Source organism: Petaurus breviceps, unplaced genomic scaffold (assembly GCF_028583685.1).
Source record: "Petaurus breviceps papuanus isolate PSGF00001 unplaced genomic scaffold, PetGlider_PUasm1.0 90459, whole genome shotgun sequence".
Classification (NCBI taxonomy): domain Eukaryota; kingdom Metazoa; phylum Chordata; class Mammalia; order Diprotodontia; family Petauridae; genus Petaurus; species Petaurus breviceps.
The window spans coordinates 1,906,080-1,919,730 of NW_027187259.1; the positions used below are offsets into that span (position 1 = coordinate 1,906,080).

At 40.9% G+C, this 13,651-nt stretch overlaps 1 protein-coding gene across 1 annotated transcript in view; it reads left to right on the forward strand.

The window, feature by feature from the left end:
* The window catches only part of TBX22 (T-box transcription factor 22), a 61,881-nt gene extending 58,226 nt beyond the window's left edge, over positions 1-3,655 (forward strand). Inside the window, exon 8 of the mRNA XM_069062543.1 lies at positions 1,135-3,655. Within this exon, the coding sequence (XP_068918644.1) occupies positions 1,135-1,337 (203 nt within the window). The 3' untranslated portion in view covers positions 1,338-3,655. The remainder of the gene's footprint in view (positions 1-1,134) is intronic.
* The last annotated feature ends 9,996 nt before the right edge of the window (positions 3,656-13,651 follow it).

Genomic DNA, 13,651 nt, shown 5'->3' on the forward strand with positions numbered 1-13,651 from the left:
TCTCTCTCTCTCTCTCTCTCTCTCTCTCTGTCTGTCTCTCTCTCTTTCTCTCTCTCTCTTCCCCTCCTTCTCTCTCTCTCCCTCCCTCTCTCTGTCTCTCTCTTTGTCTCTGTCTCTCTGTCTCTGTCTCTCTCTTTCTGTCTCTCTTTGTCTCTCTCTGTCTCTGTCTCTCTGTCTCTCTCTGTCTCTCTCTCTGTCTCTCTCTCTCTGTCTGTCTCTCTCTGTCTGTCTGTCTCTCTCTCTGTCTGTCTGTCTCTCTCTCTGTCTGTCTGTCTGTCTGTTCTATCTCTCTCTCTCTCTGTCACTGTCTCTGTGTCTTTCTCTTTCTCCACACTCTTTCCTAAGTCTTGTGGTCACTTTTTATCTCTCCCTGTCCCTGTGTCTCTCCTCATTCTTTCCTAGGACCCATGATCATCACATTGCATTGACTTAAACTCCCAAACACTCAGTGCAAACACTAGCTAGCTTTTTGTCTCCATTTCTTACTTCACCACTCCAGCCTTCAGCTCCGGACTATGTCCTGAACATCCTTTTATAATAATATCAGTAGTCAGCATTTATACAGCACTGTCTGTGTGTCAGGCAAATATTTTCTCATTTGATCCTCACAACCCTGCAAGGTAGGTGCTGTCATTATACCCGTTTTACAGGACACTGAATCAAATAGGGGTGAAGGGACTTACTAATACCACCTAACCACTAAGTGTCTCAGGCCATATTTGAACTCTGTGCCCTGGCATCATGTACCAACCACCTAGCTGCCTCAGTACAGAACAGAGAAATGTTATTGGGGAAAAGTCTGGGGGAGAATCGGCAGGTGCGCATTTCTGCTGCCTCAGGCAAATAACTTTTCCTTCTCTATTTTCTCAACTTCTGATAAGAGTCATGATACAGACTTTGAGGAAGCATAAGAGTCTAGGAGCTATATAAAAATTACATGTTTTAGTCCATAATCTAAGCTGATCAATCTTTAGTTCCCATCAACCCAGAATGAAAGTAAATGAGAGATCTATGTATGCAACAAAACCTTATGCCTCTCAATGTTTTCTCAATGAAATGAATAAAAATATTCTAATCAAAATTGGTATGTCAGTAAACTTTGTTCCATGAAATTCTTATGGTTTTCAATTACAGGTGGACACAGGAAGAACGTCCTTTTGGAAAGTGCGAAACTCACTAAGAAAAAAACAACAACTTGCCTTCATGCTTTACTGGAATCTTTTCAACAGAAAATACCCAGTAGTGTGTTGACGATAAGCATTATTTTACTTTGTTCCTTCAACAACTTTCACTCAATTCTTTCTTTCATTAATTTATTCATCGAGTTGACGGTTTAACTTTTTGAATGTCAGAAGCCTTCCTCAGTGTAGCCAGCACATCAAAGACAGGGATCCTGGGCATGGTATTGGTAATTGAATCATCAGTTTTCCACTGAGATAGAACTTCTATTGTCCTTCCAAGCCCTCTGTCACCCCACCAGTTCTCAGCTAATATTTCACTTTCAGGACAAGGCTAGGAAAAGGGTCTACCAAGGAGAGTCAGACAGACAGCAGCAGCAGCCCAGTATTTCTGTTTCAATGGAAACATGGAACTTCATTGTTTGGCAAGGGATAATTCAGTTGAATGGTGGCGACAAACACCTGTAGTTCCTCCTGCTGGTGAGGCTGAGGCTGGCATATCCCTTGAACCTACGAGTTCTGAGCCTCTGTGGGCTCAAGCCCAATAGTGTCCACATTAAGTCTGACACAAATACGGTAAGCCCCCAGGAGAAGGGGACCACCAGCCTGCTTAAGGAGGAATGAATCTGTGCAAACTGGAAATGGAGCAGGTCAAAGTTCCCAATCCTTTTCAATAGTGGGGCTGGACTCATGAGTGGCCATTATATTTCCAGCCTGATTGAAACGGGGAGACTCATTCTTAAAAATAACAACAAAAAGGTCAATTGATTATAATGCCAGATCATGGTGGGGGTGGTGGCACAAAGTACTTGGGCGCATACCCAATGGGGTGAATCTGAGATTACAAAACCAACTTGGCAAAGAAATCAGCTATTCCCTTGGCACAGGTCACAGGCCTGTAAAGGAACAGCCACTACAACCTAGTTAAGATTCTAACAAGTTTTCTAAAGGTTTCCTGATTTAGTATTACCTTTTAATCAGATTTTATTAGACCATCAACTTATTTAACAAGGCTTTGAAGGAGAGTCCTAAAAATGAATGTATAATAATTATATTTTTTACCCAGTCATTGAAATGAAATATAATTAGGTATGTAGGATGCTTGTAACTCTAAAATATAGCCATTTTGAAACTACTCTTTGGTTAGAAAGGCTTTGGTTGATTTTTTTTTTCTTTTTGATTTTCAGGATGCCTGAGTAGAAAACAAAAACAGCTATCATTTTAGTAAATAAAACATCTTATTGGTGTTGATTTTTTTAAAGACTGCCAGGTTGTGGAGAGAGAAAAGTCAGTCAGATTCATCAAAGGTAGTCAGAGCAGGTAGGGTCAAAAGGACTTCAATGACTAAAGTGTGCCTCAAGACAAAAATACTATATTGGACTAGAAAATTTTGCCCTCTAACTAAATATAAAAGGCCTCCTAGGAAGGTGGATTTATGAACTTTCTTTTAGCTCCAGAGACCAAGGTTTTTCTCAAGTTGGGTCAAATGTGAAAATGAGTTTGAGAAGTGCATCTGAATCACTGTGGACACATCAGTCCCCATGGAGGAAAGCAGAACTGATAAACTTTAGTGCAGAAAGCTAAGGGCTGGACTAGAGGTAGTACAGTTAGAGGTTAAGTTGACACAAAATCTATCTGTTTCTGTCATGTGGCCTTGAAAACAATGAAGCTCCAGAGTTATAAACTAGAGCCTACTACTCTAGCCCCCTGGCCTCTGGGGTCAAATATCAAATTCTGCTTGGCATTTAAAGACTTTTACAATAAGGCCCCTCCCTGCCTTTTCTGTCTTTGTCCACTTGGGTGCCCTTGAGTTACTCTACCATTCATCTACAACAGCCTACTTACCATCCCTTGCATACAACACTACCTTTTCACTGGATGTCCCCCATGCCTAGAAAAGTTCACCTCTGGTTTCCTTCAGGACTCCCCTCAAGGCCTACCTTCTACAAGAGACCTTTCCCAGTTTCCCCCTCCTCTCCCTCCAACTATGAGAGAGGGACCCTCGAAGATGATTTCCCATTTACAACACATATATTTTGTATGTACAATTATTTGCATGTTGCCCCCACCATCAGAATGTAAGCTCCTTGAGGGTAGGGATTATTTTTGCCTTTCTTTGTAGCCTCAGCACTTAGCCCAGTGCTTAGCAATCACTTTATAAATGCTTGCTGACTGACCAAGATTTCACTTTATTCTGTGCCCACCCTGTGTAACTCTTCCCCATGTCTTCCTATAAGGTCTCTAAAGGGGGCCAACTGATGTGCTCAGGGCCTTCCTCTTCAGGACTTCTTAAACTTTTTCCACTGGTGACCCGTTGAGTGCTTCTTAAACTGTGGATCCCATCCCCATATGGGTGCTGCCTAGATCTCTTGATAATGTGTAGATAACAATGGAGAGTGTGAGCTGTCCAAGAGTTATCCCTCCTTCCTAATCCATTAATGGCCCATCTTCTTTCCTGGTTGTAAAAAGTTCTGACTATATCCATTAAAGCTATAACTTCTTTGTGTTGTTTTAGTTTTGTTTATAGTAAGAATTGTCAAGGTTGACAAGATTCAGTTCTTCCAGGAGTACTCACTAATCACTGGAAAAAATATCTCATTTTGAGAGTACAAAACAGAATCTCAATACTGGGATTCTTAGTGCTCTCAGCTGATTTCTTCTCTACTAATCTGCTGCCATCCCTGAAGGATGTAGGGGCTCCCTCAACTCTTACTCCAACACCTCATTGATCCTGGCCTATGCCAACTAATTTACAGTAGAGAGAAGGAAAACAATCAGTCCCGTGGAGAGGCTAACTTCAACTCCACTTTTTTTTTTTGCTTTTTGGAGGGCAGTTGGAGTTAAGTGACTTGCCCAAGGTCACATGGCTAGTTTTTGTGGGATTTGAACTCAGGTTCTCCTGACGCCAGGGCCGGTGCTCTATTCACTGTGCCACCTAGGCACCCCTCAACCCCACTTTTGGGAAAGGAATTCTAGACTCACAGAATTCAAGAGCCGAGATACATCCTCAAGGCAAGGCTCCTTATTAGAACTACAGACTTAATTTCCTTCCCCGTAGGAGAGATTTAGGAAGGAAAGGTGTTGAAGAAGAAATACTACTGGTCTTAGAATCATCAGGATTTGGATTCAAGTTCTAGCTCTGTCACTTACCAGCTACATGACTTTGGGCATGTCATTTCTACCCAGTGGGTCTCCATTTTCTCATCTATTAAACAAGTAGCTAAGGTCTCTTCCAGCTGGAACCATCTACAAGCAATATGTGGGAAAACATTTTCACAGCTTTGGGCCACAGGCATTCCACAAATACAAATGAACATGCGCTGTATTCCTCTAGAAATTCTCAACCTGTTGACAAACATAGTTACTAGGAGAGAAAAGGAAAAACTTCCTCTTCTACTATTATGAGCCCAGAGTTAATGTGTGTATACATTTTGGAGTAATGTTTTTGAACCATTCTGGCCACTGAAACCAAATCCAAGACACCCCGGGTATACTATGATCCTTTGTTTTTCAGAGTTCCTGGGGACCAGAGGGTGGGTATGCTTCAAAGCTGGCACACCTCCAGTGACAATGACCAGTCTCAATCTATTTGTACTTCCATACTGGGATAGATAATGCATGTGACTGCTTTCTCCTTCAGGCACTATCACTCCTTCCCTCCCCACTTCTTCATCTTCTTGATTCTGTTCTTCTCTAGATGATATAGCCAATGTGCTAGATGTCTTCTGTGGGCCTTTTGGATATTCTGTGAGTATCAGAGCAGTACTCAGGATATTCATCTATGGTATGGTCTGTTTCTCCTTATATCACTGGCCCATTTCTTCTTCTGCTCACATGTATTTTTGAAGCAGTAGAGAGGACCTAGATTCAAATCTCAGCTATGCTACTTAGTAAACTGTGAGACCTTGGAGAAGTAATTTCCCCTCTCTGGGCCTCAGTTTCCTGATATACAAATTGAAGGGGTTGGACTAGATGGGCTCTACAGTCCTTTCCAACTCCATAGTCAAGATCCTATGATCCTATGTCTAGATCACATCCAAAGTCCCCATCTCTGAATTAATTCTTATTCCTTGCATGCAAGTCATCACTGGTAACCAACTTCAGCCTATTCACATACCTTTCCCAAGGATCTGTTGCCCTTTGGGTCACCTAAGGCAGCTACAAGGTAGAGCAGACATAGATGTGGGCCTGAAGTCAGAAAGACCTGGGTTCAAATTCTGCCTCAGACATTTCCCAGCTATGAGCACGTCACTTAATTTCCTCCTGCCTCAGTTTCCCCAACTCTGCTCGTTTTCACTCGTGTCTGACCCCATTTGGGGTTTTCTGGGCAGAGATACTGGGGTGGTTTGCCCTTTCCTTTTCCAGTTAATTTTAGAGATTAGGAAACTGAGGCAGACAAAAATGAGGTGACGTGCCCAGGGTCTCATAGCTGGGAAATGTCTGAAGCAGAATTTGAATCCAGGTCTTCCTGACTTCAGGTCCTTATCTCTATCCACTGCACTATCTGGCTTTCCCTTGTTCAGTCCTCACCTCTGAAATGGGGCTAATAATAGTACCTAGCTCCCGGAGTTACTGTGAAGCTCAAATGAGATAGCATTTGTAAAGTACTTAGCACAATGTCTGGAACATAGCAGGTCCTTAATAAATGCATTTTTTTCCTTGCTATTCTTCCCTCTTTCCTGAAATTGTGAGGCCCCATGTGATCACATGAGGACAGTACTATTAAAAATCTAGACTCTGGCAGCACTTAACAGCTGGAGATCATTGAAAGCCTGGTGCAATTTTCCCCAAACCACTTTCAGTGACCAATACAGAGCATCAGACAATTTCTAAACAAGGGCCCACGTACAATAATTAGTCAACCAAATTGAATGCATTTGGAACATTCAACAACATGTTGCTACTCTTAGGAGGAAGTAAGGGATAGTGGGATTTAGAGTCAGAGGACATGGGCTAGAATCTCAGTGTGTTGGCTGTGTGACCTTAGACAAGTCACTTCCCTTCCTCAGAGCCATATTCTCGTCAGCAGGGAAATAGGAATTATAACACACAGATGAAAAGGCATTATTATTGCTACATAAGAACCTTGAGATTCAAATGAGTAGGTCCTTTTTGGAACTAATGGGTGGGGGATAAGTGTTAATTATTGAAGCGGCCAAAGGACCTCACTGGGTTTCGGACTCACTTATCAGACAGACCCATGATCCTTTCAATGGAAGTTCTAGTGTTTTTTTTCCTTAATTATTTAATTTTTTGTTTTTTAATCAGCAACCATTTATTTTCTCCTCTTCCTCTGCCTCGAACAGAAAAAAAAAGAAAAACAAAACCCTTGCAACAAATATGAATAGCCAAGCAAAACAAATCCCCACATTGGCCATATCCAGAAATGTATTTCTCATTCTGCATATTGGGGCTATCACCGCTGTATGGGCAGCATACTTCATTACCAGTCTCCTGGAATCCTTGTTTGTCAATAAAATGATTAGAAATCTTAGGTTTCTCAGAGTTATTTTTCTTAACAATGTTGCTGTTATTTTTAATAGTATTTTGTTTTTTTTCCAATTACATGTAAAGACAATTTTTAACATTCATTCTTTTGAAAAATTTCGAGTTCCAAATTTTCTCCCTCCTTTACCTCTCCGCCCTAAGATGGTAAACTGTTTGATAGAGGTTATATATGTACAATCATATAAAACATATTTCCTTATTAGTCATGCTGTGAAAGAACAAACAGGCCAGAACTAAACACACACACACACACACACAGTGAAAATAGTATGCTTTGATCTGTATTCAGACTCCATAGTTCTTTCTCTGGAAGTAGTATTTTCCACCATGAATTCTTTGGAATTGTCTTAGATAGTTGTATTGCTGAATAGAGCTAAGTTATTCATAGTTGGTCATTGCACAATGCTGCTGCTGCTGCTGTTGTTATTACAGAAATTGTCCTGGTTCTTCTCACTTCACTCTGTATCAGTTCATACAGCCACTTTCTCTGAAATCATCTCTTTCATAATTTCCTACAGCAAGCTAATATTCTACTACTTTCACATCTCAGATTTTGTTTAGTTATTCGCTGACAAGTGTCTGGTGTTTTAGCTTAATTATTATGATTTTGCCTCTACACAGAGGGGAATGAGGACCACCCCAACAAGAGGCTCAGAAGGCTTCCTAGCAACATTGCCCACTGGAGCTACCCATAAACCATGGGCTTGGCTGTGTCACATGTCAAATGAGTACTGCAAAAATCACCGAGATGGGGCATTATTGATGTCTTTGTTTCTCCCTGAGCCTCATGACCATTGTCCTGAGCTTATAAGCCCATAGTCAAAGTCTTCAATCCCCCATTCAGAAGTCAGCTTTCATTGGGTCCCAACTGAAATGAGGAGCTTCCCGAGTGGGCCTTCATTCAGCCCCTCCTGAGCTGCTGCATAAATCTTGCCAGGGTGAGAAGGAAGTGAACTGCAGAGCAAGCTGTCAGCAACTCACTGTGATCTGACAGAGCCCAACACATGCTTTCCACATTCTGACCCTGGCCGTCAATCACCATCCACCAACAGAACATGCTTCTTCTACAACTGTCATCTGGTCCCCAGACATCAACATTTGGCTATAATTTTTGCTGCCTGTCAGTTATCATTATTTTGAAAATCAAGAGACAGTAAAGCATTCTTCGGAGTGAGCCCTTCCTCTGCATCCCATATTTCTAGGAATGGAGTTGCCCCCTTCTTAGACCCATTCATCGGCCTGTGTTTCAGCACCAAAGAGAAATTCCTTATCCAAGCACAAGAGGCATGAGCACGTTCAGTGAAGAGGTGAGCTTCCGTTTGGGGGAGTTTTTGACTACATAATGATAAGACTTATCCATCAGGCTGGTTTGTCGAAGCAAACAGAAAACCAAAGCAGGCATAAGTCTGACGCTCTGTCACTAGAGGAACTTGCTCAATTATACAGTTAAATGTGGAGTCAAAATTCCATTGCACTAAATTATAATCATTGGCTTCATTCACATCAAATGAGCTGACAAGCCCCTAAAGGGTGTTTTTTCCCCTTTTGAACAAGTCAGTTTTTTGATTTCTGAATTCCTCTGTCAGAGGGCTAAGCATGACCCCAATTAAAATCTCTAACCAAATTAGTGTTCCAATCTCCTTAAAGTGGGGTTTGCTATGAAATCCCCAAGGCTTACCCAGTTGAAGTTTTTCACATGGAGGAAGATTAAGGCTCCCTACACAAATATTACAAAGAAACCTCTTCATTTGAGGTAATGGTAGAGAGGATTAGGAAATGATAGAGAATTATTTTAAATAATCAAATTGCTTCTATATGCAGTTTTACTCTAGGAGTTGAAATCCATGCCTACATTCCGGCTGGCAGCCTTGTCATTCTGCCCCAGTCCACATGACACCGTTGAATGTATTTATTTATCTAGGACGTTTCTTCAAGAAGCCCCCAACATTTTCCAGACATTAGCTCATGGAATTGCTTTCTAATTGGAATGATGGTGGTGGTGGTGGTGGTGGTGGTGGTATATGAGGTTGGGATGGGGAACATGGGGAAGGCAGTTCCCATTTTATAGATGAGAAAGAGGAGGCAGGAAGAAGTTAATTTTAATCCCAACCCCCTGTGGCAAGCAGAAATTACATTATAGCATATTAGAAGGGATCTTAGTGATCTAATACATTTGAGTTTCAACACCATTGTTTCATAAAGGGGGAAGCCAAGGCCCAAAGTGGATTAAATTGATTGCCCAAGGTAACAAAGCAAGTTTGTATCAGAATTGGGACTAGAACCTTTGGCTACCACTTCAGTACACGATAGTAAACAAAAGTGTGTTTTGAAGAGCAGAGAGAGGTAGGGGAAGGTGGAGTTCGACCCTTATCCTAACTTACAGTATCTTCTCAGAACTTATTCCATATGCTCCAAAGGCCTTTGCCCCTAGAGATGAGATGCCAATTTCTATTCTGTAAATGTGAGCTACAATACAGGAAGAAGATGGGAAACAATGGAGTTATCAACTAGGAACTATATTCTGACAGTCCTATGACCCTGGTAAGACAATATGATATGCAGGAAAGACCATATTACAATGGGTCACAGTGCAAAGACCATAGAATTTTGGAAGGAAGTTTAAAGTTCATCTAGTCCCTGCCTAAATAAGAATCCGTTTTACAATTTACCAGATAATCATGCAGCCTCCCACTCGAATACTTCCAGTGATGGAATACTTATTACCTTTGAACAGCTTAGATTTGTTAGGGAGCTCTTTCTGACATCCAGCCTAACTCTGCCTCCTTGTAACTTCTATGCATTACTCTTGGTTCTGCCCTCTGGGGTCAATCGGAACTAGTCTAGTTACTCTACTGTGCAACTCTACTTCTCCTCTAAGTATTCCCTTCTGTAGGTTAAACATTATCTGTCCTTTCAACTGACCTTTGTGCAACCTAGTTGCTGATATCCTTACCATCTTGGTCATTCTATTTAAGTCGAACCCCAGACTTTTCCATGGCCTTCTTAAAAGGTGGTACCCAGAATGTAGCACTTAAGGTGTGGTCAAACCAAGGCAGAGGAAATCAGGACTGTCACTTACCTCCTTCTGGGAGAGTGTAATTGTTCTTTCTTTGCTCTATTTTCCAGAAGTCTACCAGAGTGTTTGGAAGAGTAATTAACTGTAAAGATAGTGTTGGTTTCAGCGCACTGGCAGAATCCTTTAAATGGGAGAGTTAAAAGAACAATTAAAATGACTAAGACCTCAAAGAGACTGAATTATGAAGAAAGACTAGAGTACATAAACCAGTATCTCACCAATACACGGATGACAATGCTTTAAGGATCATGATTTCATTTGTGGACATGTCCCCTTTATTGATGCAAACTGGTGTCCCTCTCTCACTTCATGGACTTCAAGAGTTGCTGTGGCCACTAGGAAAATAATTTATACAATGGTCACAACAATATAAATGGAAAAGAGTACCCTGCCCCCCAAGAAGGCAGTATGATTATAATGGCCAAGCTTGGTCATGAAGAAAAAAAGATGCACTTCCCTTCCTTCTTGCAGAGGATGGGCACCACAGGTGTGGGATATAAAAACAGAAAATATTAATTTAAAAAACTACAAAATAAAAAATTAAGAAAATTGCTGTGAACAAATATAGATACCTAAATCACTTATTGTCTCGGTGTCCCAAACATGTCTCTAAGACCATAAACTGCAGACAAGTTCTCAGGGACTGGGAGTTCCTCCATACTGATGAAATGCCAGGTCTGGACTGTTATTCCTTCAGAAATTATGTATTGAATTTTATTTTTCTTAGGCATGCACTATGCTCTATGCTTCAGTTAAACTGAACTTCCCTTTCTTACTCAAGCATGTCTTATATTCTCCCACCTCCATCCATGCCTTTGCTCACCATGATCCCTAAGCACAGAGTGTCTTCCTCCTACAGAAAATCTTCTCTGATGGCCCTAACTAGTAGCAACCTCCCCCCTTGGACTTCACTTAGCATCCATTTTGCAGATTGATTATCATGTAATGTGGTATATTTGTTATTTATTTGCCTGTATTATTCCCTGCTAGACTGTAAGCTCCATGAAGGAAGGGGCCATGCCTTATCTAAACTTTGTATCTCTCAGCATCTGGGTCAATAACAACAATAATAATATAGCATTTATATAGCACTTTTGAGAAGTGTTTTACATATATCTTTGATCGTCACAATGACTTTGTGAAGGTGGAGCTGTTTTTATCCCCATTTTACAGATGAGGAAACTGAGACAAAGAGCTGTTAAGTGACTAGCTTAGGGTTACAAAGCTAGTAAATGTCGGGTAGAAGTCTAACACAGGTTTTACTGACTCGTCTAACATGCTATCTACTGCGCCACCTAGTGGCCAACTGAATTGAATACTAAAGTTAATGAACATTCCCTGTGTGCACAGACTGGAGGCTGGCTAAATAGAAAGCAGGTAGAAGCTGGTTTAGAATGAAATATTTTTTCTTTGCATGAAGCCCAGGTGGACAGATATTAAGACTTCAGAGAACAGGAAGCAACCTCAGAGAACATGTAGTCTAACCTCCTTCTTTGACAGAGGCCAAATCTGAGGCCCAGAGAGGGGAATGACTTGGGTGGTAAAGTGGAAGCTAGAAATCAGGTGTCCTTCCTCTCAGTCCAGGACTTTTCCCCTTTATACCACAGGACATAGAGGAGAGGCGTTACTCAGCCTGTTATGAGGGATGCTTTTTGGAAATGATGAGATGAAGGGATGACAAGGAACTGAAGATAAATGTCCTTACAAGGAAGAGAACTTCCCGACAATGCAAATGATCGTGGACTCTCTTTTACTGCAAAGAAGTGAGGAAGTAGAGCTGACCACAAGGTACAAGTGAAATTAGTGTGGACAAGAGGTGAGGGAATGTGGCAAAGGAAGTGGAGAGCCTGGTGGGGGCAGTGGGGTTGGAAATTCTTTTTCTAAAAGCTAAGGCCTTTTTAAAACTACTAACTAACCTGTTGTTTTTTTTTTTAACAAGCCTGGGAACCAGCCATATGCACAAGTGAGAAATGTGGCTCTCATTTATCCAAATAATTGCTTCCAGATGAGTGGCCCATTAAAACTAGACAAAGGATTATAATGGAGAGGGACAAGTGCAGCCTAATAGCGCATATGCCTTAGCTTTTGACTCGGCTCAGTTACTGCTGAAACTGAGTGTCTATGGTACTTCATGTTGTTATTGTTGTTCAGCTGTTTTTCAATCGTATCTGACTCTTCGTGACCCCATTTGGGCTTTCTTGGCAAAGATATTGGTGTGCTTTGCCATTTCCTTTTTCAGTTCATTTTACAGATGAGGAAACTGAAGCAAACAGGGTGAAGTGACTCACCCAGGGTCACATGGTTATTAAGTGTCTTTGGCCAGATTTGAATTCAGATCTTTCTGGCTCTAGGCTTACTGAAACCTACTTCCATCCAGACTGGTGAAGTTATTCCTTCCATATCATATCTCACAAAAGGTCATGTCATCTTTGCTTGAAGACGGGGGGAGCCACCATTTCCCCAGGCAGCCCCTTCCAGTTTAATTGTTGGAAAGGTTTTTTCTGTGTTTGCATCTTCATTTGCCTCTCCTGTCACTGTTTCTAGTTCTACCCTGTGGGGCCAAGCAGGACAAATCTAATTCCACCTTCAAGTGACAGCCCTTCAAATACTTAAATTGAAGAGAAAAAGGGAAAAAGAAACTGCCTACACCTCTCTAACCAAGCTCCATAATATAAAGCAGGGATTCTTAACCTAAATTTCCTGGATTGATTTCAGGGGATCTGTGAACTTGGATGAGGAAAAATAATCCATCTTGATTTTTACCACCCCCTAACAGAAATTTAGCGTTTCCTTCAATTCTGAGTACAGGCAATAAATACTATTGTGAAAAGAGGTCCCTCAGCATGCCAAGGGAGCCCATGACACAAGACAGGCTAAGAACCTTTGCTTCAGGATCCAACAAAGTTGGTTTTGTGGTATGCCCAAAGTCAGTAAGAGATATTATTTCATGGGTTCCTTGGCCATCTAATCTCATAGTACTTAATGATTACAAGTAAAAAGATCATCAAGAAAATAATTTCAGCTTATGTGACAACATATACTGCAAAGAATGAAGTTGTAGAAAAGTTGACAAGCTCCTTCAAAACAAGTCAACATATATTTTCATATACAGTGACTTGAATATGATGGTTGATATGGGGGAGGATGGCAAAAAGTATACTGGAAAATCCCATTCAATTCTGAGAAATAGAAAGAGTCCAGAGGCTTATAGACAACACTGAAGCTTCATGCTTACATGTAGTGAATGCCTCATTCCAAAAGGAATTTAGAAGATGTTAGACATGGAAAACACTGAATAATATCACACACATACATCTATCTCAAATGAAATGGACCTTCTTAACAGATAGGAAACAACTAATTGACAATATAGGAATCATACCAGAATCTGCTGTGTGTACTCACAAACCACTGACTAATTAAAGCAAAATTAAAAATCAACATCAAATTAGAAGAATAAAAGTGACAACAAGACACTGCAAACAATTATAACAGCTTCAACCTGGTCTATTAAAATGAATCACTGCTGCTGAAAAATGGAAAACAGGAAATACACATATATTGACCTTGCATTTCCTTCAAAATTTGAACTGATATAAAGCAGTTGTTACAACTGGGTAGCCGAAAGAACCCAGAGACAGATTTAGCAAATACTTGATCTCCTTGCCAAACAGCGAGGTACAGCAAACAAAAGTAATAGTTTTAAATAAAAACTTTTGTTTGTTGTTGTAAAACACTGCACAGGTGGAAGACCATAGGCAATATGGCCTTATGAAACAGCAAAAAGTAGCAGAAGTGAAAAATTTATGGAAAGCTCGGTGTGAGCCCCCAACTGAGCCAGATCATTACAAAAGTGTTCATAGATGAAAATGAGCAGGAGCTTAACAAA